The sequence below is a fragment of the Mauremys mutica genome, chromosome 11 (genome assembly GCF_020497125.1).
Source record: "Mauremys mutica isolate MM-2020 ecotype Southern chromosome 11, ASM2049712v1, whole genome shotgun sequence".
Classification (NCBI taxonomy): Eukaryota; Metazoa; Chordata; order Testudines; family Geoemydidae; genus Mauremys; species Mauremys mutica.
The window spans coordinates 18744340-18771392 of NC_059082.1; the positions used below are offsets into that span (position 1 = coordinate 18744340).

The 27053-nt window shown below is 42.3% G+C and overlaps 1 protein-coding gene across 6 annotated transcripts in view; it reads right to left on the reverse strand.

Moving 5' to 3' along the window:
* Positions 1 to 17562: 17562 nt before the first annotated feature.
* Positions 17563 to 27053, reverse strand: part of GABPB1 (GA binding protein transcription factor subunit beta 1) — a 43798-nt gene continuing 34307 nt past the window's right edge. For 5 of the 6 annotated variants that reach the window (XM_044980298.1, XM_044980300.1, XM_044980301.1 and 2 more), the window contains one exon: positions 17563 to 19289. In XM_044980298.1, coding sequence (XP_044836233.1) covers positions 19137 to 19289 — 153 coding nt within the window. In that variant the 3' untranslated portion in view covers positions 17563 to 19136. The remainder of the gene's footprint in view (positions 19290 to 27053) is intronic. The other variant, XM_044980303.1, reaches the window with a different exon arrangement.

Consider the following 27053-nt stretch of genomic DNA (forward strand, 5'->3'; position numbering starts at 1 on the left):
CTGCTGGCTACTCATCCTTCCGCCTTTATACCTCTCTTTATCTGCCAGACCCACGCATTTCAGAAAAGGGTTAGCGTAGGCAAATTAATGCAGTGGGAACTATGTATCTAACTCCTCCCCACTGTGATTCTCAGAGTGCGTGTGTGTTTTCCCTGCACCCTTTTGATGTCTAAGATAATTTCCTCCAGATGATTTGTTTCTGCATTAACCCTTTTTACTATTGGGAATGCAGCCTGGTATTCAGTCTCTGTCAACAGCCACAGAGTAAATCACTCCCCATGAAATAAACCAAACACACGTTAATGTACAATTTGGATGAGGATGGGGAGGGGGGGGTGACCAGGATGGTTCCAAAAGCAGCCCAACACAGCATGGGGATAAAGAAAAGCAGACAGAATCCTTCTCCATATTGTCTGTGCCCATTGGGAACAGTCTCAGTGGCACTTACTTTCCTACCCAGCCTAGTATTGTTAAACCTTCGCATGTTACATCATGGGCTAGGCCAGTCTTTGATGGCTGCAGCAGACAACTGCCTAATAGCCCAATAGCCAGAAGCAGTGTTGTCAACTCTTGCAAGCCTTGAAATATTTGGTATTTTTCTTAAAGCTCCTGGAGGCACGAGGTGATGTGAGAGTCAGTTTTCCTTTTTGGGGAAAAAATGTTACTAATGTTCATAGTTGGAAAGAAAAGCTTGAAAATCTGACCCAAGTGCACCCTAAATCCTCAACAATGAGAAAGGAAATTAAAAGAACCCAACCTTCCTATCTGCCTTCCTTTCACAGTCTCGTGATTTTGGGCGGTCTGCCTCATGGTTTGTGAATGGCTGGGGTTGGTAATACTGACAAATAATAAATGTGAGAAGGGACGGATGTCTCGGGGGTGGGGGCACTGTGACAGTGGATTATAGAGGCTGAACTGGGCTGAGGCCAGTAGGGACCAAAATCATTACAGATAGCGGTCTTGTGACCTCAGGGCCATATATTGGTGTAGTGCATGAAATTCTGTGTCCTGGCAATGGCTGGAGCCAGGGAGGATAAGAGCCTGCTACTTACTGGCTACTAACAGAATTACTGTTTTAATTCAAGTTGTGTGTTCGGCACTGAAGGGGTGGGATTATAGTCCCTTGGTGGGTGCCTATAGGAACCCATTGTTCATTATATACATGCTAATGGAGGGGTTATCCACTGAGTTTTAAGTGGTAAGCGTCTACATTTACAAAAAGCCATCAGAGCAGCCAGCAGCTTTGCTGGGAGACCAAACACAGTGGCCAGGGATGGTGTGGTCCTTGGAGATCCAACTGCTCTTCCTGCCTTCTCCTGCCTAGAGCTGGTCTCCCCAGAGCAGGGCTGAGGCACATTGGCAGTGTGGAGTGTCAGGAAGCTCATACAGCTGCTGTCAGGTCTGCCATTTCTACAGACCAATAGAAGACTCTGGTCTCCAGGGCTATCAACCCTGCATTTTCCACCAACCCTGAAGATCACTCATAAAAGATATCAGAGGGTTGAAGCATAGAATAAAATAAGAAATCCACACATCATTGTGATGAGAATGGTTAAAGGATTTTGAAACCCTGACTTTATAGTGATAGACACAAGGAGCTCAATCTATTTAATTTAACAAGGAGAAGATTAAGTGGTGACTTGATTACAGTCTGTTAGAACCTACCAGGGGGAACAAATATTTAATAATGGGCTATTCAGTCCAGCTGAGAAAGGTACAGCATGATCTAATGGCTGGAAGTTGAAGCTAGCCAAAATCAGACAGGAACTAAGCTCTGTTTTGGACTGTGTTCCTGTCATCTAATAAACCTCCTGTTTTACTGGCTGGCTGAGAGTCACGGTGAATTGCAGGGAGTGGAGGGTGCAGGGATGTGACTCCCCAATACTCCGTTACAACTGGTGGCACCTCCCCTCCCACTTCCTGCAATTTACCATGACTCTCAGCCAGCCAGTAAAACAGAAGGTTTATTAGACGACAGGAACACAGTGCAAAACAGAGCTTGTAGGTACAGAAACCAGGACCCCTCAGTCAGGTCCATCTTGGGGGGTAGGGAGCCCAGACTCCAGCCAGCTCCAAACTGAAACCCCCTCCAGCAGTCTTACCCAACCACACACCCCAGCTCCTCCTCCAGCCTTTGTCCAGTTTCCTGCACAGAAGGTGTTACCTAGCCCCAACCTCCTCCTGGGCTCAGGGTACGTGCTCACATATCATCCCTCAAGTGAAGTCACACCCTGATATCCCACCACCATCCAGTACCAATGCAGACAGTACCAGTAAAACTCCCACACAACATTCCCAGGTCAAAACTCCCCACTCCCTACTCCGTCACATAAGGCATAACATTTTAACAGGGAGAATAATTAACCACTAGAACAGTTTACCAAGGGTCATGGTGGATGCTCCATTATTGACAATTTTTAAATGAAGAGTAGATCTTTTTCTAAAAGATCTACTCTAGCAATATTTTGGGGATGCTCTATGACCTGTGTTATAAAGTTCAGACTGGATAATCACAGTGGCTCCTTCTGGCTTTGGAATCTATGAATCTGTGAAGCTTCTCGCTATTCCCTGCCATTGCACAGTTATAGTCTTGGCACAGTCTGACTCAGAACTGAACAAATTTTTCTGAAACAATGTTGGAAAAGACGAACAAGGATGGTTCTTACACGTATCTCACTTTGTCTACAGGGACTTTGATTTGGATACTCTATCCCCATGTGGCGATCCCTGCACTGAGCCCAGTCACTCTGGTTTAGGAGCAAATCTCACCCTGTATGCAAGCCATCTGCCTTCTGCTGTTGCAGGGAAAGGAGACATAAGTGCTTGTTTCAAATGCTACAGTTACATCGATGCTGTACAGTGATGATGCCCTTCCTGGATAATCTACTCTTCCAAATGGTAGCTAGATAGGGCTAGGTTGTATTTCATTCTCATGCCCGTCCCATGGACCCAACAGTCCCTAGAGAGATGAGCTGGGACAGGGCATGTTGGGAGCATGCTGTATGTCTGTTCTTGCCCTTCCCAGATGTAATGTGCTTGAGCAATTTTGCTTGGCCTAGTGTCCCCAGCACCCCGTCAAGCACACCTCTGCCTTAATTTGGCCCTCAACATGGAACCATAATCAGCCCACGAGATTGGTCTCAAAGGACTCACCCCTTCCCACTTTATGGCTCAAAACACTGCCTCGTCTGCCTTTGCTGCTAGTGCATTTCACATTATATTTGAATGTTGACTGCAAAGTCTTTTCTCTGCGTGAGTGCTTGCTGTTCCACACTATCGCTAAGCAGTCCTGGACTGTACCTAGAATCTTACTTAAAATTGTACTTGTCAAAAGGGAATAGTCCCATGGTGAAAGATGAAAAAGGCTGAAGGCTGGGTTTCAAAGAAGCTTGCCTTTCGTGCCTGCATAGTGGATGTGCTGTAAGGCAGGCTGGACACTTTGGAATAAAGAGACGTTTCAAGTTAGTTTCCCTTCAAGCAGCCTACAGTATAACAACTCTGGGTATCTCTCAGAGCCTCTGCTTCCAGTAGATATTTGATAAGGAACAGCTGTTCTGGAGATATGACAAAGTTGCTCTGAGAAATAATGATACAATCGAAGTATTGATATAGTGAAGGAAGGAACATTGATACAAAGGCATTCACACCAGAAGCATGAAACCACTATATACAAATATGCCAGAAATGTATTTATCTGCTGTTAGCTCACGAAAGAGCCTTTAGCAAAAGAACAAACACAAACTCACACAACTAGAATTTGGGGAATGCTACAAAAACTTCATTTCTCTTTGCTCTGGCCAGCACAGCCTGAGTAGTAGGGAATTATAATGCAGATTAATCAGGCTCCGAGAATAGCCCAAGATTATTTGGATTGCATGCATGGGAGTAACCCAGGTAATTGAAAGGAAACACACTGAGTTTCTTCTCACAGAGATTCCTCCAAATTGTCCCCTTGGAATATGGGCTGGGAACTTGCCCTTCAGCAGAATGAACAGGGGAGACAGCCCACAAAATCCACAGACCCTGTGGAACTGCTGGAGGAAAGGGTCACTCCAATTCTATGGAGTCTCTGTGACTCTGTACTGCCTCCTATTGACTCCCTCTATGGTAGCACAGCTCCACTGATTCTGTGCTGCAAGGGCAACCACCACTTGCAGGCTGCTCCCAGAACTTCCCTCAGGAGGATCCTGACTCAGTATTTACGTAAGGAATGTCCACATCTTTAATGAGAACGATGCAGAGAATTCCCAGCCCACCACTTCTTTCAGCCCTAACCCAACCTGTTCCACACCAGATCTAACCTGAGGTATTTCTGTAGTAGCTACAACCTCTGCAACTGCTTTGCTGGTGAGCAGAGCAGATAATCGTGCTCTGACCCCACTTGGGCATGCCTCCTCTGGGGCACTAAGTGCTGCTGGTAGTGCTAGCAAGCACCCCAATGCACTCAGTATCTCCAATAGCTGCTTCCTCACCATGAATCTCGAGAAGAGCAAGGGGCTACCTGAGCCCATAACACACCCATGCTTAAAGCATCTGGCTCTTCAAGGATTTATTCCTTATTTCCAGTATTTACTACTGAAAACTAATGACAAAGGGGTATATGTTTGTACAGTTCCTAGCACAAGGGGTCCCTGATCCCTGACTGGGGCCTCAGGATTCTACTGTAACAAATTAATATTAGTCATTTCACTTACACAATTGAATTATGGGCACATTTCCAAGTGTCTGTATGTATTCCTGTATTTGTAATACAGACAGCAAGATGGTCCAATAGCTGTGGCAATAACCTAAGACCTGGGAGATCCAGGTTCAATTCCTTGCTCTCCCACAAACTTCCTGTAGGCATGTCACTTAGAAGCCTCCCCGTGCCTCAGTTCCCCATCGGTAAAATGGGGAGACTAATATTTCCCCACCTCCCTGGGGCAATGTGAGGCAAAAAACATTAAATAGCATGAGGTGCTTTGAGACCTACCGATGAAAAAAGCACCCTACAAGAACTAGGTATTACTATAAGAACCTATTCAGAGCCATACACTTATAAAACCTTTTTAAAAGCTTTAAAAACCATGTAAAAGGCAATGTGTCAATTTTATGTGATTCCAGAACTTCTTATAAGCCTCTAACAAGTTTCTTTAATAAAGTGGGCTGCTAATTACATTTATGATTTCAACATGGAACAACAAACACAGAGCAATATTTTACTCCAACATGTTTTCAGACCTAAGCTACACGTAATAAATATTCCTCATGACATTTATCTTACGTTTCTCACTCCAAAATGACACAGTGTGAGCAAGCATTTTTCATTCAGTGTAGAAAAGAACAAACAGTAGGTCTTGTTCAGGACGGGTATAAATTAGATAGATGATAATGAAATGCACACATGGCAAATATTACCTGAAGTAAACAACAATTCTCTGTTATAGTTACCCTGCACTCAAACTGATTTGGTTATAGACCAAGAAGGATGGAATATTTGCTCACAGGAAGCAGTGTGAATAGAAAAGCTTTTTTTTTTGTTATTTGCTAAATAGGTCTGTGTTGCCAAAGCCTTGGGAAATCCTCCATATGGACACGAATGTTTCCACTACCACTTTACAGGCTAGAGCTGAATTTATCATCATTTCTAGGCGTTCACAATGATTAAACTGTATTTAAGTTTTGCAAGATGCAAGGACATGGAAGTTATTTTGATTGTGAAGCAGTTCAATTGGAGCAGTGCCTAATCAACAGGTAACATTTCACTCTATTGCTGAGTTTCTATATTCTTTACTGATACTGTATCAGCTACAAATTCCAAAGAGACATGAAAATGTCACGTACTCTCCAATTTCACGTTACAAATAGATTTTACCCAGTGCACAAGCTCAAGCTCCACACATGGTCCTATATGTTAATTAAGCACCAATTAAAATTCAGTACTACTCTCGAAAATAATTCTTGTAAAATAGCATCATGGCAATCCGTGTTTACTGTCTCAGGATGATTTCCAGGTCAAATTTGCTGGAGTTTACAGCATTCTTTTTCTAACTGCCAGCTCTACAAACTCAAACAAGGATCTGAAGAGGAAGCTGGGTGCCTCTTTTTTATACCACATCATGAAGAACAAAGATCCCACAGTGTCATTTCTCTCCCTTTCTCATACTTGTGTAATCTTTCTGTTGAAGACCGTTAGTGACAACAGAGTCGGTCTGCACTGTTGCAATTAATTTGGTCTTAGTCTTCTCTCCCTTGCTCAGCTGAAATTCAGGACTAATTCCACCAAGGTCATGGAGTGGGTAAAATATTGGAATTTTTAAAAACAATATTTCAAAGGAAAATATAAGCTGTCCATCAGCATATAGAGCAGCTCTGACTGGCCAGTGAAACTGATGGTGGGATGGGACAAGATGACGTCAGGCTCAGAAAAAGTGACAGTATGGCATATAAGCACATACAAGCTGTTTCTGAGTCCTGACCAGGCAGAGAGAAGACCAATATGACTAAAGTAATCTGTGCTGAAGCCAATTCTATAATCAAATTGACAAAGGTCAAGTAGATCAGAGGAATCTAGATATTGAGCATTTTCTTCCACATCCATTTCAGCAATCTTACTCAAAAATGGAACACGCAATAAAGGGTGAGAAATAGAAGTTACTTGTAACTGGAGTTCTTCAAGATGGACTCCGATACTCATGGGATGCGCTGGCCAGTGCAGTTTAGATTGTAGAACTGTCTTGTTAGAGTGCTCACATGCCCCTCCTATCCCTTTCTTCCAAGTTCTCAGATGTTTCCACTGCTTCCTCAGAGGATTTTAAAGATCCGCAAAGAAGAGGAAAAGGTAAGCAGGGAGTGTGTTTACGCAGAGTCCACTTTGAAGAACTGCAGTTCTTCTTTGATCGTCCTCGGCATATTCCTACTCAGGATAGTTTGGCAAGCAGTATTCCATGAACAGATGGTGGGACTTAGAGTCCTAATTTAATAGGGATGGGAGTCTTGGGAACAGTGTTTTGTAAAAGTATGAATAGAGCTCCATGTGGAAGCCTTACATCTCTCAACAATCAGAACATGTTTAAGGCACACAAAAGAAGTAGTCAATGCTGTAGTCGAGGGTGTTAGATGCAATCCTACATCCCTCTTCTATACATTGTCTAACCCACATAGATCGTGACCGTGAAGAAATAGCATGACTTTTGTATTTGTCAGTGTACCCAAAAAAAAGTTTAAGGGACTTTCAAAATTCTTTAGTCTTAAGATAAGCTAAAGCACTCTTTCAATGAGTCTTCGGAATCAATCATCTTGATAAGACTAAATAAAAATTCAATGTGGTCTAAAATACACTGCTATGGGCATTAGAAGGGAAACGATCTTGCCCCACTGTGACATTGTAAATATCTCTATGACACAATCTCATTGAAACATGCATCCTTGAGATTGAGAGCTGCAAACAAATCTAGCTTGAAAGGCAGGCAATTACTAAATGCTAACATCAACGTATGGAAACAGAACTTTGTGGTATAAGCTTGCTCTAATCCAATATTGTACAAAGACCTCCATCTTTCTTTGGTATCAGGAAATATCTGGAATAAAAGCTCAAATTCATGAACTCCCATAATACCTCTGCCATTGCTCCTGACTGTAGTAGAGACTGAATTTCTGATCTTAACATGCTTTCATAACAAAGGTCCCGGAATAGGAAAGGAGTTGAGAGAAGGAAGGATTTTGAACTGAATGGGATTGCCTTTTTCTATCATCTCTAGAATCCATTAGTCCAATGCGATAAATTCCATGGGCTGATGAAACAGGAAAGCCAGTTTCCAAAAGGTGGGGAGGAAAGTTCGTTGCCGATTAGTCTGAAGGTCTTGATCTTATTTCAAAACTTGAGGCCTGACATTTAGAAGAGAAGCTGAAGCTGAATAATACTTTGCTTTCACTTGAGGCTGAGGTTGAAAGGAGGAAGGTGATTGCTGTTGTGGATGTTTTTTCTGGGCATTATAAGACAATGAAGATGGAGGATAAAACTCAGTATGGTAGCTAAAAAATGATCCAGGGATTCCTTTTTTATAAGGTTGAAAGAGACCCAAAGATCTTGCTCTGGATCATGTTTAATCTTTTCCAATATTTCATCCACTTTCTTACTAAATAGCCCATTGGCTTTCAACAGGAAGATTCTCTATTTTATATTTCATTTCAGGAGGAAGAGTAGAAGACTTCAGAGATGCATGTCTATAGAGTAGTGTAACAGATGCGTTGCCCTCACTGACAAATCTGAAACAATGAAGGAAGCTCTGCGTGCACATTTTGACGTTGTCTGGCTTTCAGTTATTAAAGTGTTCACCAACTTATGTTGGTCCTCTGAACAAAGGGGTAATCTTGTGAGATAAATCCCACTCCAAAACTTTAGTCTTTGGTTTAGGATCCATTAGTCTCTGCTCCTCTTCTGACAGATCCAAGAAGTCTCCCAATTATGATTTAATTTCAGCAACCTGTTAGGTTGGGTTCACTTTCAGATGTTTTGTGACTACAAGAATCCATGTTGGTTCCAAAATGGAGTTTTATGCCCACATGAGCTATGGATTATTTTTCCTGCTCTTTTATTTCTCCTGGAGTTGTAAACAACTTCCAGGCAGAATGTTTTTTTTTCCCTAAGGGGTTTCCTGGACAAGTGTATAAAAGGCTGCCCCGGACAGGGCCTCAGGGCTGTCCATCTGAGTGGCAGCCAGGGACGGTCATGGGTTTTACCTGCAGGCGTCTATTCATCCTTGTGATAGAAGGGTTAGGGATTTTGCTCCAACAACTTCCTCACCTGTAAAAAGAAGAGAGAAGGAGAAGAAACAACGTCTCCTGAGTGTCCCATCTGTTCTGCTTTCCTGTGATCCCGAAAGAACATCAAGGGACTCCTTGGAGCTCCTCTCCAAAGGCTTGCTATTAGCCAGAGGATTGAAGTCCCAAGCACCTGCCATCGCTTTGATCTATGAAGAAGGTTTTTTTTTAAAATATATTTGTTTTATAGGGTTGAATTTGAGGGGGTAATCACTGTATCATGCCATTTTGCTGTTTATTCCCCTTTTATTGCCCCACTCTTTGTTATAACCCTTCAATACACTTTATTTTATTTTACCTTTATTAATTGACTCCTCATTATTCAGGGTAGGAGGGGTCCTCTTTGCAGGAGAAGGGATCCTACCAGATGACAGACACTGGACAGGGAGGCCGTACCTAGGGAGATACAAAGCATTAGGGTCTCTTGTCTTTACACACACACACACTTTTTCCTTTCCATCCTTTTTCCCTTCTAACAAATCAGAGCCATCTTCTCCTGTAATATGTTCTTCTTCAGAACTAAGAGAGTCAAACCCAATGGTTTGGCTCTTACATCAGAGGCTGACACTGGCTTTGGTGGTAAGTACTTAAAAGTCTGATCCAATGACTTGGGAATGGATCCTGGAGCTGAGACTTGTACCTTTTGCAATACAGTCTTTTTCTTAGATCCAGAAGTGTCTGATTACTGGCCTTTCTTCATTAAGATCAGATTCTTTAGTGGTGCTGGATCCAGGAAGCTTTGCACACCAATCTTCTAGAAGGAATAAAGATTGTAGCCTGTTCTGCTATTCCTTGTGTGCTTGCAAGGCAAAGGTGCTGCAGACAGAGCATCTCAAAGGAGAGAGGCTCTCACCAAGACAAACTAGGCATCCAGGATGAGCATTCAATGCCAGGAAGACCTCTGGACAAGGTGCACACCTTTTAAAACCAAGTCTCTTCAACTTTGGATCCACCATGGAACTGGTAAATGAAACTAATGATCTCTCAGTAATTTTTCTAAACTACTAAGCTAACATATCCTAAGGCTAAAATAAATTATAAACCGTAACTATACTAAGCTAAGATACTACTAAGCAAGGGATCCAGAGAGGTTTGTGTCCATCTGCTGCTATGGTTGGAAGGAACGGAACTGAGTCAGCAAAGAGCACCATGCCCCCTATTCTAGCCTCACCCTCAGAACATTCGAAACAGTGAAGAGAGGGGTAGGAAGGGCGTGTGAGCGCTCTAAAGGGGAATGCTATGAGAAAATTCCACTGTCTAAGATGGTGCATCCCACGAGTGGGAATACGCAGAAGACATTCAAAGAAGAATTAGCCAGATTCTTAACGTCAAGTGATAATTTCTTATGCAGAGGCTTTACTAAGACTTCCTTCAAAACAAAAGAGAATCTTGCCCTCTCTAAGAAAGATGTTGACACTCTCCACCAGCACAACACCAAGTTACTTCCCCACTAGCCTTCACAAGACAGGAAGTAGGTGAGGAGCAAAAAATTGTCTCAACACCTCCGGTACTTCTATGAGCACCGCTAATTGAAATTCTAGCCAGGAAGATAAGGCCCTTATCTCCCCAGGACCTTGCTCTGGCACCACAGCAGCAGTCATCTCATTCTTAGTCTGATCAATTTTATACACAAAAAATACAAGGAATTTCCTCACAACAGGAGTGGTTGAGCCTGGATTACCAGATTATCTACAACCCAGATAATGCCTTCTGTCTGAGTTTGTGGATACTATGTTGGAAAAAATAACTTTTTCTTCACCTCACACACTGCCACAGCATTTTTTTTTAAATCTACATGTTGCAACCTGTCAGCCTCAGCCCAGACCTCTGGTCTTCCCTCTTGCTTCATTTTAGATCACCTATAACCCAAGGTGAGCTGTGAGAATGAAGAAAGAAGAGGATGCCTAGAAGCCACCTCATCAATGGTGGAGGGTAAAGACTATTATGAAGTCCTATCAAACCACCAAGAAAGTGGTCTATCAGGGAACAACATTCTCCTGAGCTCTCTGGAACCTCCAGTGCTGGACCAAACAGGCTCCAAGCAATTACTCTGCTGATCACCTTCTTAATTCATTATGTACTGAATTTGATGACAACTGTGCTAAAACTGGCCCAGCATCAGCCAACCAGATTTCAGTGGTACATGCAAACATGGGAGTCTCATCCTTATTAAGTTACATAGCATACACAGAAGATTAATGAATAGTCTGATTCCTTTAAAAGTCTATCTTTCCTGCAAGAAAGGAGAAGTGGGTTTTTTTTTGTTTTGTTATAGGTTTTTTTTTTTAAATAGGAGCCCATTGTTATTTGATGAAATTCACCCAGTAGAATAAGCGAGATTTGGAAGACCAGAATAGTGTTTTGACATCATCTGATAATCTTTATTTGTCTTTCCAACAAGAAATGGAAATGTATGTTAAAACACAGCAAATACATAGTACAAAAATGAATCTTCATGTTGATAGAACAGTATTGAAATGGTGCTGTTATGGGGCCTACTGTACCCCCATTGGAATTGTGGGAGTTTAACCTCTCCTCCCACAATTCTCCTAGCCTGCTAGCGGTATCTACAATCCTGATCAACAAGTACAAAGAATGTAACGTGACATGGAACAGAGCCAGGAAGGAGAGGTAACTCACCTTGTGCAGTAAATGGACTTCTTTGACATGGGTGTCCCTATGGGTGCTCCACTTCAGAATTTTCACTTCAGGTGTGCTTACACTCCAAGAGCCTTTGATCAGAGATTATTGGTTGTAGTGCCCCTTTGGCTCGTGCATGCACCCTACACATCCTTATGCCCAGCATTGAGGCACATATAGTTTCTTCTCCACTGCAAAGTCCCATAGAAGAAACTATAGAGCACCCATAGGGGGACACCTCTTGAAGAACCCCAGTTACTGTACAAGGTGAGCAAACTCTCCTTCTTCGAGTAGTGTTCCTATGGGTGCCTCACTTCAGGTGACTTCTGAACAATATCCTCAACAGGAGGAGGGACCTTTAGAGTCGAGTCCAATACGGAAGATAAAAGTGCTTTTCCAAGGACAGTATCTGTTCTAGAAGAATGAACCACCATGTAGCACTGAGAGAATGTATGCATCAAAGACCAAGTTGCGGCCTTGCAGACTTCAGCAATGGGAACATTTGAGTAATGCTGTAGAGGAAGAGAGAGACAGCATAGAATGGGCTAAAATCCGCAGAGAAGGCTGTAAATTGGCAAATCCATAACAAGAAATAATACATCCAGAAATCCATCTGGAGTCTCTGGGTGCAGATTGTGGACCTTTTGGACCAGTCAGCAATTAATATGAACAGTCTTGAAAATTTTCTAAATTATGTATTTCTGTCCAAATAAAAGGCTAGTACCCCCTCCTCACATCCAGGATATAGAAGGTAGCATCTTCCTTGATCTGATATGGTTTCAGGAAGAAAACAGAGATGGATGACTTGATTGATATGAAATTCAGACAATACCCTAGGTAGAATTTAGGATGTGGATGTAATAAGACTTTGTCCTTAAAAAACACTGTAAAGGGAGGGTCCACCATTAAAACTCCCATTTCCCCAACTTTTCAAGCAGAAGGAATGGACATCAAGAAAGTTGTTTTCTTGGTTAGGTGAAGAAGGGAATGGGTGGCTATGTGTTTGAAAGGGGGTTTCACAGACTCTTGAGTATGAAGTTTAAATCATGGATGGGTTCTATAATATGAGAAGAAAAGTTCCTCAGCCCCTTAATGATTCTCATCATGATGGGATGAGCAAGCAATGAGAATCACCTCAACCAGGGAATGAAAGGCTGTTATAATCACCAAATGAACCCTGATGGAACAAGGAAAACATCTCCCAGTGAGTGAGGGCCCAAATCCTCTCTCAGGCAAAACCATTTACACTTCCTGTTAGTAATGGTGGCAAAGAGATCCACTTCTGGAACTCCTCAACTCAGGAAAATGTGAGAGTCTAGGAGTCCAACTCTCATTCATAGTCCTGGGACAAGTGCCTGATGAGGTCATCGGCGATTGCGTTTTGTACTCCTGGGAGACAGCCAACTGCATCTTAATTTCAGCAGCCTATGTATCAGTTCCAGACCTCACCACTTTGGCACAAAGAGAAGGAGATCTCAGCTTTCTCAGACCTTCACTGATTGATATAGAACATGCAGGCTACGTTGTTTGTTGCGCTCTTTATGGATCTGTTCCTGATTAGTGGCAGCAATTGGATACAGGCATTCCTGACTGCTGTCAGCTGCAAGAAGCTGATGTGCAAACATGCTTCATGGGCAGACCGTTTGCCCTGAATGGTGTTGATCCCTAAGTGTGCTCCCCAAGCCATCAAAGATGCATCTGTTGTTATGATTGGGGAGGTTGGATAAATGGAACACCCGCACAAACATCTGGGTCTTTCCATCAATTGAGAGAGTCTCGTACTTGACAAGAGACTGACACCAGCTTGTTCAGGCTGTGTTTGTTCACAAACCATCCTGAACCAGTCCTGGAAACATCAAAGGCATAACTTGGCATGTTGCATCACAAAGGTACAAGCTGCAACATGTCTGAGTAGCTGAAGGAAATTTCTTGTTGATGTCTGTGGACTGATCTGAATTTTTGAGATGAGGTTTGTTGATGTCATGAGGGCTGTCCCTGGGAAGGTAAGCTCTGGCGGATACTGCATCTAAGCAGGTCCCTAGGAACTCTATCCTTTCAGCGGGATCAAAGTGGATTTCTTGATGTTGAGCTGCAGACCTAGCCGGCAGAACAGAACCTTTGCTGAATTCATTGTGGAAAGAACATAGTTTTAAAACCAGCCCTTGAATAGTCAGTTGTCAAAGTAAAACAATTATCCCCAGATGTCAAAGATAAGCAACAAACACTGCCAGTACTTTGGAGAACACCTGCATGGCAAAGAAAGGCCAAAAGGAAGCACCCGATACTGGAAGCGAACTTGACTGACTAGAAACCAAAGGAATCTCTTGTGCATAGGGTGAATCGTGACATGAAAATATGCATCCTGAAGGCTGAGAACCAATCCTTTGGTTCCAATGGTGGAATTATAGTTGCAAGAATCACCATCCTGAATTTTTGTGTTTACATGAAGTTGTTTAGTAGTCTTAGATCTAGAATCGGTCTCCACTTCCCCATTTTTTGGGGACCTGAAATACTTGGAGTAAAAATCCTGCCCCTGTGTTGAGATGGAACTGGTTTTGTGCCTCCTCAGTTTAAAAGGGAGTCCATTTCCTGTTTCAGCAAGTGCTTGTGAGAGGGTCCCTGAAAAGAGATGGGGAAGAGAGGTGGGTCGGGGGGAGGTGCAGGGAGGTAAAATTGATGGAGCCATTCAATCGTATAACTACATCGAACAAATGAATGTTGGAAAACTGTTATCATGCGGACTTAGAGTGGGAAAGAAGGCCTCCAAAGGTGTGTGTGGGGAAGGCAGGTAGAATTGTATAGTGCAGCTCAGTAGTGTGGGGTTGTTACAGACTCTTGACCTGTCCATCAAAACTGTTGTTTTGATGACGACGAAGGCTGAGTGATGTATGCAGATGAAGAGGGTGTTCTATTTCTTTGAAACCTTGGCTTCTTTCTGGGCAGCAATGTGGGTCTCTGAAATACTGAAAATGGAGCAAGATGGGATCTCTGTGCCAGGTGTGATCTGCTAAACTTTCATTTGCTTGCTTGTGGGAATCTCCAGGGGGCCCTGGAATACCTGCAAGGATTTGTGGGTGCTTTCCACAAAAAGTTTTAATCCATCAAAGGGGAGGACCTCGAGCTTGTTTTGGACCTCTCTTGGGAACTCAGACAGCTGGAGTAAGGATGTTCTATGCATGACCACTGCTGTAGAAATGGAGTGAGACACAGTAAAGAGGCCCTCAGTGAGGTCCTAGCTAACACTTGGCCCTTGTTAATAATAGACTGACATTGCTCATGATGTTCTGTCAGCAGGTGCTCAATAAAGGTGGTAAACTTAGAATAATGTGTATGGTTATGTTTTGCTCTAAAAGCCTGGTAATTTGTGATCCTAAACTGAAGTGTCACAGACAAGTAGTTCTTACAGCCAAATAGGTCAAGATATTTTTGTTCCTTATCATCAGGTGTAGATTTTACATGGTGCTGCTTGCTATGTTCATTCACTGCTTCCTGCACCTAACTTTCTGGTTATGGTTAGGAAAATAAAAGTTCAGAGTCCGTAGCCAGGACATAATATTTTTATTGGCACTCTTGCAGGTCGGTGGTAGTGTTGCTGGGCTTTGCCAGATGATCTTGGCAGGGTCCAACAGAGCCTCATTAATTGGCAAGGCAATTCAAACAGAGGAAGTTGACTGAAGAATGTTCAGGAGCTTATGCTACGACTTTCTAGCCTCCTCTAAGGGGATCTGTAAAGAGTCTGCATACATTTCATTCAGCCCTGAAATTGTCTGAAATCATCAGCCAGAGAAGCTGGAGGAGGTATTACCATCTCATCCGGAGATGATGAGGAGATATTTGCAGAAAAGCTTCCTTATCTGCTTTGGCCTCTTTCCCTTCAAAGGATTCCTGCACTTGAGGTAACGGAAGAGGGATAGATGGGGTAGGAGAATGTCTCCTTATGCGGTCGCCACATGAAAGACAAGGGACTTGTGAAAATTGGTGTCAACATGCAGCCTAAGGACCCCAATATGGCCAGAGAGTTCATAAGGCATGGGAGTGGCACCCAATGATGATTGAACCAGTGTGAAAGGATGTGGGTTAGTCCTGGGTATAACTCCTCTCTTTTGGGGAAAGTGTCAGGAGGGAGGTCCCTTTGGTGAATATGGGAATCCTGCACTGAGATTTGGAAGTCAGAAGAGAACTCCTCATCTGAAGGAACAACTCTGCCACTCTCAGAGGGTTGGAGAATCAAATGGTAGTGAGGAAATGTCCAGTCTTGGTGACTGTGTCACTCGCGGTACCAATAGACATTCAGTAACCACTAGCAGAGGAGACCCCAGCTCTTTAATATGAGTAAGTCCCTGGAGTATCTGAATTCCTGTGGTATTGGGTTTGTGGCACAATGCAAGGTTCCACAGTTGGTACCACAGGCATAGACTGCTCTGATAAGTCTCATACGATAGAAGTAGCTGGCTCTGACGAAGATGGCTTAGGAGGATTTGCGACAGTATGAGAAGTGTGACGTCTTCCCAGTACTGAGGATGTCTTGGTGGCTGGCTTAGTTATGAAGGGTAATAAGGGAGCTGTAGGTATCACCCTTTTGGAAGTAGAGGAACTCCTTTGCTGCAGTGTCCTGCTTCTGCAATACGGTGCAAGATATCGATACCGAGGCATGTTTGGTGCATTTAGCCTTAGAAAAGCTTGGAGCTCCATGCATAGGGTCAACACTGACGGAGCCTGGAGCCTCAGTGGTACCCAGAGCAGGTCTTGAAGTCTCCAGTATGGTCTTACTTTGAGAAGACTGAGGCTTTTTCAAAGCAGACTCTTTAAAAATGAGAATGAGTCCAAGGCTCTCCTGAGGAAGTCTGGGTGAGTGCAGATGTTGACAGGGCACTATGGTCTCTCAGAGCCTGATGCCTGGATCCAAGGCCAGATGGAGATAACACTACATTATTAAGGACTTAAGTTTTACTTCAGTTCTTCCTGGCTCTGCTTTTAAAAGCTGAACAGATGGCACGCTTCTGAGGGATATAAGTTTTCCTCAAACTATAGATACACCAAGAGTACCAGTCACTGATCAGGACAGCTTCCTGGCAAGTCAGGCAATGATTGAAACTCAGGACAGTGGATCTCAAAAGAAAAAGCCCCCCTAGAGGTGAAGAGATTATAGAACAAATCCCTCTACATAATTTAATTTTATGCTTATTTAAGGAAAAGAAAATAATTAGACTAAGGACAAGCTTTGAATAGTAAAGCAGACACATTATCACTCTCTCTCAGACTGTGAAGGTAGGTTTGCCCTGGCAACCCTATGTGTCCTCAGTGCAGGGCATGAGGATGTGTAGGACACAATGGGCACTACCACCAAGTTTTCAATCAAGGCGTAAACACACCTGAACTGGAGCACTCATAGGGACACTACTTGAAGAACAACTCTGGGACATGTATCAAGACAGCAATGCAGCACTAACAATCTATTGATATTACATAATAGACTTTTCTAACACAGACAGGGCCTTAGTATATAGCACCAATCCTTGTCATATCTAGGTGCTGGTAGCCAAGCTCTGGGACAATGGAAGGTTTGGATGTGTTTACAGGTACAAGGAGTTATTCTTTTGCATACATTGCAAGACACAGGCTCAGTCCTTAATCACGAGTTGTCCAACTGAAGTCTGTAGGACTGCTTTTTTTTAGCTCTAGCCTCCATGCTGTGTACTTAGAAATATTGCACAACACATTTCTGTCAAGCCCCATGCAAGAGTATATTGAGGGCACTTTTCTTAGTGACATCTAAGTAACTATTATTCACAGTAGCCACTAAATACTTAAAGTGTTTCCAAAGAGCAGCTAAATTGCCTTATATATATTGTTCTTAAGCCTTTTTGCTATATTAAAACTCTTGCAAAATACTGGTTAGAGCTTTTTCTCATGATAAATGAATGAATTACAGAATTTACATTTTGCCAATTCAATTCTCTCCTCACACTTCCCTGCACCTCACCCCACCCCAAAGGATATTCTTAACACCTAGTGTGTAACAGTGTTTTCATACTGTTCAGAACCATGATAAAAATTCAGATCTTTTAACGTACATATAAAACAATTTAAATGTATTGGATTCTACACTGTGAATATGTGGAAAAGGTATTTAATTGTAAAATAGAAAAAGTAGGCCAGAGTACAGTTTTAAGGGCAATGCCTTTGAATACAGTATAGGTAAACTAGACTTTGTTTAAGTTTATATAAACAATATCATAAAAGCAGTGAAACATGGAAAGACAAAGCAAAGCACAAATAAAAGACAACTTATGTTTTACAAAAAAGGAATCCGCACAATAGTTCAAAATTGACTGTAACACGGCATCAAACAGTCTTAAGGCAGCCTGACCTAAGGACGGGAACTCCTGAGTTCTATTCCCGGGTCTGCCACTGATTTAATGTGGCCTTGGGCAAATCACTTAACCTCTCTGTATCACGCTTACATCAGTTGTAAAATGAGGGCAATAATGTCCATACCATAGGGGACATAGTGATGATTAATTCTTTACTGATTATACAACACTTTGAAGATGTAAAGCACTATATAAATGCTAAGTATTCATACAGATTACTGCACAGAGACATTTATCACAGTGAAGCACAATGATGGTAGGTAACAAGAGCACCAAAACAACATCAAACTTTCAGGTCCAGGTGCATAATTTAAATGCAAAAGTCTGTTTATAAAATGTGTCCTTGAGATAATCTGAAGATTATTGGGGAAACAGCTTAACAAGAATATTTAAAAGGAATTGCTATGTGGGTTCCTGTGGAGACAGTCTTTCATACTTCTGTACTTTAAAAATGTTTGCACATGAAAGTTATAAGACACAGAAAAGTGACGTTTCAATGCCCCCTCACTGTCAGCATTTTCAAATAATGTCTGTATTACGTAAATTAAGTTTTTTTTTATTTTTACAAATTACATTCTTCCAAGAAATATACCATTCACAATAAAACTGGCTGCTAGCTTACTTCAAATGACATTTAGGCTAAACATTTTTTCCTCATAATTTTCCTCATCTTTGCTGAAAAATACCTATGCAAGATGTGTGTAGAAATTATAAAAACATGCAGCATATGTACAAACTGAAAAGTTTAAAAAATATTAGCTTCATATACATGTAAATCTACTTGGATATATTGGAAATTAAATATAAAATTTTCACTTTCTAAAACAAGGGTTTTCAGAAAATCTAAGACAACTACTTAAAGTTGTACAAAGATTTCCATCAGGACATGTCTTATTCAATAACTATTAATTCATTTTGTCACATAATTCATTTTCAAACTGTCAATCTTAATCAGCAACATCACCCTTAAAACTGTTCTGTTTTTCAGAAATTAGATTTATACTAAAATCCAAAATTTCACAAAAACATTGGCTTCTTGTGTTTCTGGATCCCTTCAAAAAGATTTATCAACTCACTTTGGAACTGTAAAAAAACAACTATTTACAGTATTTCATTTTAAATACTTTTCACAATTTCTAAATTCAGCTTTTATGTTACAAGAAATTCATCAGAGCTCATGGCTTAAGTCCAGTTATCAACCTGTAGCATCTTTGCTATTATGTAATCCCATTTCTGTACCTATACAGTGTACAGTTCAAGATTGTACTGCAGTTTTCTTGACTGAAAGTAACAGACTTTGCAATATGTCCATTTCAATATTTAAACAGCTTCTTTATTAGTCTGGAGACGGGTCATTGCCTCTAATTTCTGCCGATAGGCCTCTGCTTCTTGCTCTTTCTTTAGAAGCTGCTGTCGATACTTTTGTGCTTCTCGATTTGCCTCATCCAGCTGTTTCTGTAGAGTTTCTCTCTCCTATTAAAAACAAAACAGCAATGTTTTGTCAAATGCATGTTAAGTGCAAGATAAAATGGCAGTTTTTGGAGAGCCAAGGTATAAGGCATCATACACAGAATAAGAAGCTAGGAGGTCCAGTCCTGCAGTTTACTCAGGCAAAACTCTCTCAAATACTTTTGTGTAAGTAAACAATGAAAGATCGGGTCAGACAATCGCTCACAAGATTTAAAGTGCAAATATACCAAAAAATACTCGCTCTTTAAGAGTATGCTCTTATGACATTTTCTCAGGGGAAAAAAGCAATCTTTGGAAAATATGTTGAATATTCAGGCACAGATGTCCGATTCAGTTTCCAGAATCTGAATTATTTTTTAAAAAGTTCAAACTTCTTAAAAAGAATTAATACACAGTTCATATCCAAGCAAGTTTCCCATTATGAGTGTGTATATAATTAAAAATAGACACGTCAGCATAGAAAGAGAACTTCTAATAGGGACCAATTCTCCTATATCATGATAAAAGTAACTTCTGCCAAGGAGAGAGATAGATATAGATAGATACAGATATATCTATATATTAAAAACAAGGTTTTTCTCCTACAAAACGATAGAAGCAATTAGACTGGCAACCTATTCTTTCCGCCGGTGAGGTGAAATAGGGGTTTTCCACCTTACAACACATACATCTCTAACTGGAGGGAGAAAAAGCTTGCTCATCAATGAAATTCTTAACAGAGGGCTTGGCTACACTTGAAAGTTGCAGCGCTGGTGGAGGCTTTCCAGCACTGCAATTAGTAACTGTCCACACCTGCAAGGCACATCCAGCGCTGCAACTCCCTGGCTGCAGCGCTGGCTGAACACCTGGTCTGCTTGGTGGTGATCCAGCGCTGCTCATCAAGTGTGGACACACACCAGCGCTGTTATTGGCCTCCAGGGTATTAGCAGATATCCCAGAATGCTTTTAACTAAATTACGCTCTTTGTTTTGTTATGCAGCCTCTCTTTGTTTTGTGGTGAACTCAGAGCTCTGGAGCTCCGTTGCTCCCGGAGCTGCTTATCTAAAAAACAAACACAGCTCCTGTTTGCTGTGATCAATCTGTACCTGGCTGTGAACAATCAAATGAGATACTCCCTGCCTGCCTCATTCACAGGGGTTGAGTGTTTGCTTGACAGAGAAAGGGAGTCCATTGGATGCAGGCTGTTTGCAATTAAGAGTTAAGACTAAGGGGTCGGGAACATTATCTGATTTTTCAAGGCAGGAAGCTAACACACAGTGTTGGCTCCAAAAATCCACTCTCTCTCTCTCCCCCGCTCCCTGTCACACTACGCACCACACCACCCCCCTCTTTTGAAAAGCACGTTGCTGCCACTTGAACGCTGGGATAGCTGCCCATAATGCATCACTCCTAACAGCGCTGCAAATGCTGCAAATGTGGCCACACAGCAGCGCTGGTAGCTGTGAGTGTGGCCACACACCAGTGCTGTTCCTGCACAGCTGGATGACCAGCGCTGTAACTCCCAGCGCTGCAACTCTCAAGTGTAGCCAAACCCTAAGGGCCAATCATGCATCTGCATCCATGCAGGCATAGGGGTTTTCCCACACAGATGCAGCTGTAAGGACAGAGGCTAAGTTCCAGTTGCAGAATCTTTATTTCTGGCAACAATGCAGAAATCAGAAGGGACACATCTTGACTTTCAGATTCACAGCTAATGGAGAAAAAACTATTTTACTTGTAAAGTGAGCAATCTGATTTAGAAATTAATGAGACGCAACAAACATGGAAATTCACAAGATTACTTCGAGTCATATTTCAGACTACAATAGGTGATCAAATAAAATACTGTGCTGGCTGTGTGTGTACACTGAACAATTAATGAACACTGCATTCTAATGAGGTAACTGTTTTTCAGCCCATCAGAAGTACATTTTTAATCTACTAAATAATTTAAAAGGGACTCGGACACCTTAAATCTTGTTTGAATTTTTTTTTCAAACCTAGTATTGTTACAAGAAAGTTTTGCCTAGAATTATCCCTTAAGATTACTGTAACTAAAAGGAATTAGAGAAAAATATTTTTTTCTTTCCTCCTCCCCACCCCCACCAGCTTGTGCATTTGACAGTGCTTACTATACACAGTTAGTTTGATCAGAATTTAATGTCAACAGCTAACAGTAGCTTGCTGCTCCTCACTATAAATGACAACCAGGCTTTTATGGAAAATAAACTTGGGAGACAAAAGCAGAAGAATGCCAATCAAATACTATTATAATACAACAAAGCTCCTTTACAATTACTTTTGAGTGTGATCTGCTTCCCATTGATGACAAAATTCTTACTGACTCTTCAATGGGAGTAAGACCATGCTTTTTATTTCTATTCAGCCAACTGGATAGTATAATTTTAACATTTTAACTAATGGCTCTCCATGCTGTAAAGCGATGGCTGCTCACAATACAATTATCTAACTTCTATATTCTCATTCATTTAGAAAAAAAGACTTGTGTTTCAGTCACTGACTACATAATCTATAAGAATATTTTGGATTTTTTTCCAAAAGGACACTGTATTTTTATGAATTAACAAGTGTTTGGCTAGATTTATTTTTTAAAATTTGTGCTAAGTGAATTATAGTTGGCCATCCTACAAACCAATTGTCTGGCATACCTTGCATCTGCTGTATTTAAATATGATGTCACAGAATGGTTTCAAGGCAAAGTGAGACACTTCATTTCAAAGCAGGAGACATTTCCTGTGTCCTAGGAAACATAGCTGAACGTATTTTTATTGTACTCAGCTATTAATGTAGACGCTGCCATGTTGTTTGATGCAGAAGAGCCACCGTGACAAACTGCATTCTATTGAAAAATGACTGCCTTGGGAAATAGCTTTGTTTTGATCTTCACTCAAGCAGAAGCCATCTTATTAAAATAAGTGCACCATACTTTTATGGATAAGCCAATTTCTGATTCAATCACTCTTTTCACTTTAATCACCAAGTAGTAGTTGTGGAAGCAAGACTCTCAGAAAATTAAGCTGCCAAGCTAGCCCTCAGGAAAATGTTGGTCTATCAAATAAGACAAAGACATTATCACTATACGCCCTCATGCTTTCTCCGTCACTCTAGCAGCTCAAAACTGTATGACCATTTCAGACCTCAAGCAGGTCTGAAATACTTTTCTTTAATACTTAATAAAATACTTCTCTCTCAGCTCAGTAACCCTACTCCTCACCTGTTTGCATGATTAGTACCTAAAAATGTTAAATAAATATAATACACATAGTATGCCTTCTGCTTCCTATTGTCTCCAATGCTAGAGCTAACTTTAGCTGTCACATGTGGTGCTGAATATGTCAGAGTATAATGACAAAGCTAATTGATCAGTGCTAATGTTAGCATCTGTGTACCAGAAACAATGGGTGAAGGAGAGATTTTATTAAGTTTCATAAATGTCAGTCATCAAAATAGAGACGGGAATAAACTACATATACTGTAGTTGCTTTATATGGGGCTTTACACGGTTTTGAACACTGGGCTGAAAGGGAAGATAAAAATCAATAGATTTCAGAGGGGTAGCCACGTTAGTCTGTATCAGCAAAAACAATGAGGAGTCCTTGTGGCACCTTAGAGACTCACACATTTATTTGGGCATAAGCTTTCGTGGGCTATAACCCACTTCACCAGCATCTGATGAAGTGGGCTATAGCCCACGAAAGCTTATGTCCAAATAAATTTGTTAGTCTCTAACATGCCACAAGGACTCCTCGTTGTTAAAATAAATAGGTTTGTCTCAGCTGGAGTATGCACGAATAAAATGAGTGCTCCATCTTAAAAGGTGATGATCTGGATCACTCACTTGACAAGATAATTTGGCATTCAACTTCTAAGTTTATCCTCTTTGGAACCAGAACACTGTCTTGTAAGACATCATGTGAACTGTTTAATAGTAAATCAACCCATCCAACAATTGGACTGGCCAATTATAATTGCCTTTCGCAAAATAAATATTTAAATTCACGTCACAAGACATGTAAATAGAAGGGGAGGGTGCTGGAAAAGATAAATACTATTTACACATGAAATATAAACAAACAGAGCAGACAGCTTGAAGAAAACCTATGGCATTAGAATGAAGCAAGCCCTAAAGGAGGATCTTCACAGATGTCTTCATTGGCAGATCTTTTCTTCCCTGTCATGAAGGTGCTAGAGATCTTGCAGCATGCACATGGATTCTTGACAGATGAGACTTCTTAAATCTATGCAGGATTTATTATGGCAGTCTTGACTCCTCTGCAAATAGATGCTTTAAAACCTTTCCTGGTGCAGTCCTAAATCAAAAAGTCAGCATCAGGCTTCTGTCATGGCTATACAGTACTTAAAAGGAGAGAAGAATCATTTCTTTGAGAAGAATGGATTTCTTGATTAAGAGAAAATAGAGAATATATGTTGGATGTGAATTCCACTCGTCGTCTTTTAGAAGAAACAGAGAAAAAACGTATCTACCTTGTGTAGCTATTGTTCTTCGAGATGGGTTGCTCATGTCCATTCCATTCTAGGTGTGCAAATGCACCCATGTGCACAGTCATCGGAGATTTTTGCCTTAGCGGTACTGGTGTGGTCTGCTGTGGTGCCCCCTTGAGTGCTGCTCTCATGCGCTAGTATATTAGGTGCCACCGGCCCTATGCCCTCTCAGATCCTTCTTGCCCGACAGAGGGGTAGGAGGGCGGGTATTGGAATAAACATGAGCAACACATTTAGGAGAACAACAGTTACGAAAGGTAGATAACTGTTTTTTCTTCTTCCAGTGCCTACTCATGTTGATTCCATTCTAGGTGACTCACAAGCAGTATCCTTGGAGGTGGGCTTGGCGTTCACAGTCTAGCAGCTTGTAGTACTGCTTTACCGAAGCCAGCGTCGTCCCAGGACCGTTGGGTAAGTGTGTAATGGGACGTGAACGTGTGGATGGGCGACCAGGTGGCCGCCCTACAGATGTCCTGGATAGGCACTTGGGCTAAGAAAACTGCCAAATAGGCTTGAGTGGGTGTTTACAATCGCGGGAGGTAGCACCTGTCATAAATAAACAGATCAGGGTTAAGGTCTCTTTTCCCTGGAAAGGGTTAACATGTAGTACCTGGTGACCACCTGACCAAAGGACCAATCAGAGACGAGATAATTTCAAATCTCTGTGGAGGGAAGCCTTTGTCTGTGTTCCCTGTTTTGCTCAGAGAGCTCTTTTTGGATCTAAGAGAGGACAGTCATGTCTCCAAGTTCTCCTGGAGTAGTTTCTACTAATTAATAGTGAGTATTAATTAGAAAGGCGAATTAGTCTTATGATTTGATTTCTATATTTGCAATTGTGTGTTTGCTAAAGGAAATGCTTTATTCCTGTTTGCTGATATTGCTTTTACTGAGAAAGGGGGAGGGGGAATTCTCTCCAGAGATTGATAAGCTTAGACCCTGTATTGTTCTATCTTGAATTACAGAGACAAGTTACTTTCTTTTTATTCTTTAATAAATTCTTTTCTATTAAGGACTTGTTTGGTCTTTCCTTGGGTGGATTCTCAGGGAAAGAGAAGGGGGAGGTATCCCTCTGTAGTTAGATCCCGGTATCTCTCCTAGGAAAAGGGAGGGGGGAGGAAGCAGGGAGAATGGTTTGTTTCTCCTGGGTGTAAGAACACCATGGATTTGGGGCTCTTGGAATCCCCTAGGATTTTGGGGAAGGACTGTGTCTCAATCCACATTTCCTGATTGAGTGGTGGCAGCTTACTAGATCTAAACTAGGATTTTAGTTTAGAGGGAAACCAAGTCAGGTCCCCACATTGGAACCCAACAGCTCCAAGTGGGGGTGAGACCAATGACATGGTGGCAGCGAAAAGGAAACCTACCCTAAGGGTTAGGGTGGGGGGAGAATACATGCGGGTCCCCATCTTTGAACCCAAAAGCTCAAAGTGGGGGTGAGACCCTAGGACAGCACCTTTGCCTGATTGTAGCAGCAATGAATGCAGGCAGTGATCCAAGAAGAAATTCTTTGAGCAGACACTGGATGACCTTTCATCCTGTTGGCCACCACCATGAACAATTATGTTGACTTGCGGAATGGCTTGGTCCTTTCAATATAGAAGGATAGCGCCCTCCTGACATCTAGGGAATACAACCTACACTCTTCCTTTGACTTATGCGGCTTTGGAAAAAAGACAGGTAAGTAAATGTCCTGGCCCATATGAAACTGTAAGAACACCTTGGGCAGGAAAGCCAGGTGCGGCCGCAGCTGGACCCTGTCTTTGTAAAAGACAGTATAGGGCGGTTCCGAGGTGAGCACCCTAATCTCAGAGACCGCTGAGCAGATGTTATTGCAACCAAGAATGCAACCTTGAAAGGAGAATGAAAGGAGAATGAAAGAGAAGGAAGCCAGAGGCTCGAAGGGGGGAGGGGAGGATCCCCACGAGCCGCAACAACACAAGATTCAGGTCCCATGGAGGAAAGGGGTCCCTGATGTGCAGGTAGAGGCACTTGAGGCCCTTGAAAAACCTGGCAGTCATGTCCTGGATGAAAACTGACCTACCCTTGAGTGGCGAATAGAAGGCTGAGATAGCAGTCAAGTGGACCTTGATAGATGAAAGGTTGACAGGCACTGGAGCTTGAGATGCAGAAGGTAGTCCAGTGTTAACTGCAACAAGGTGCACTTGGGCCAAATGCCTTTATCTGAGGTCCAACAAGCAAACCGCTTCCATTTGGCCAGATAGATCGCTCTGGTGGCGGGCTTTCTGCTGCCCAACAGGACCTGTTGGACACTGGCCAAGCACTCCTGATCCTTTGCGCATTTAACCTTGCAGCAGCCAAGCTGTCAGGTGCAGGGTTGTCAGGTTCGGATGCAGAAGACTGCAGTGGTTTTGGGACAGCAGGTCCAGCCTGAGCAGTAGCTGTAATGGAGCAGTCATCGAAAGGACAGATGCATGGCCAACCTGGAGCTATGAAGATCACCTCTGCCCTGTCCTGCTTGATCTTCATGAGGACCCTGTGAATTAACAGCACTGGGGGGAAGGTGTACAACAGAGCCCCCGACCATGGGAGCAGAAAAGCGTCTGACAGGAAGCCTCTGTCGATCCCCCGAATTGAGCAGAAAATGTGGCATGGACGCGAACAGGTTCACCTGGGGAGTCCCCCACCTCTGGATGATTATGCTGACCACTTCCAGATGGAAGGACCACTCGTGGCAAGATGAGAAGGTCCTGCTGAGGCGATCTGCCAAAGCATTCCTGGCCCTGGGGAGGTGTGCGTCTATGAGATAGATGTCATGTTGCACACAGCAAAGAGTCCTGTGGCACCTTATAGACTAGCAGACATATTGGAGCATGAGCTTTCATGGGTGAATACCCACTTCATCGGATGCATGTAGTGGAAATTTCCAGAGGCAGGTATAAATATGCAAGCAAGAATCATGCTAGAGATAACGAGGTTAGTTCAGTCAGGGAGGATGAGGCCCTCTTCTAGCAGTTGAGGTGTGAACACCAAGGGAGGAGAAACTGCTTTTATAGTTGGCTAGCCATTCAGTCTTTGTTTAATTCTGAGCTGATGGTGTCAAATTTGCAGATGAACTGAAGCTCAGCAGTTTCTCTTTGAAGTCTGGTCCTGAAGTTTTTTTGCTGCAGGATGGCTACTTTTACACAGAAGTCCAAGAGCCTTAAGGCTTCTTGGCAAAGGGCAGACGATCTGGCTCCACCTTGCTTGTTGATATAGAACACAGTTGCTGTATTGTCTGTCAGGACCTGGACCACCAGGCTTTCT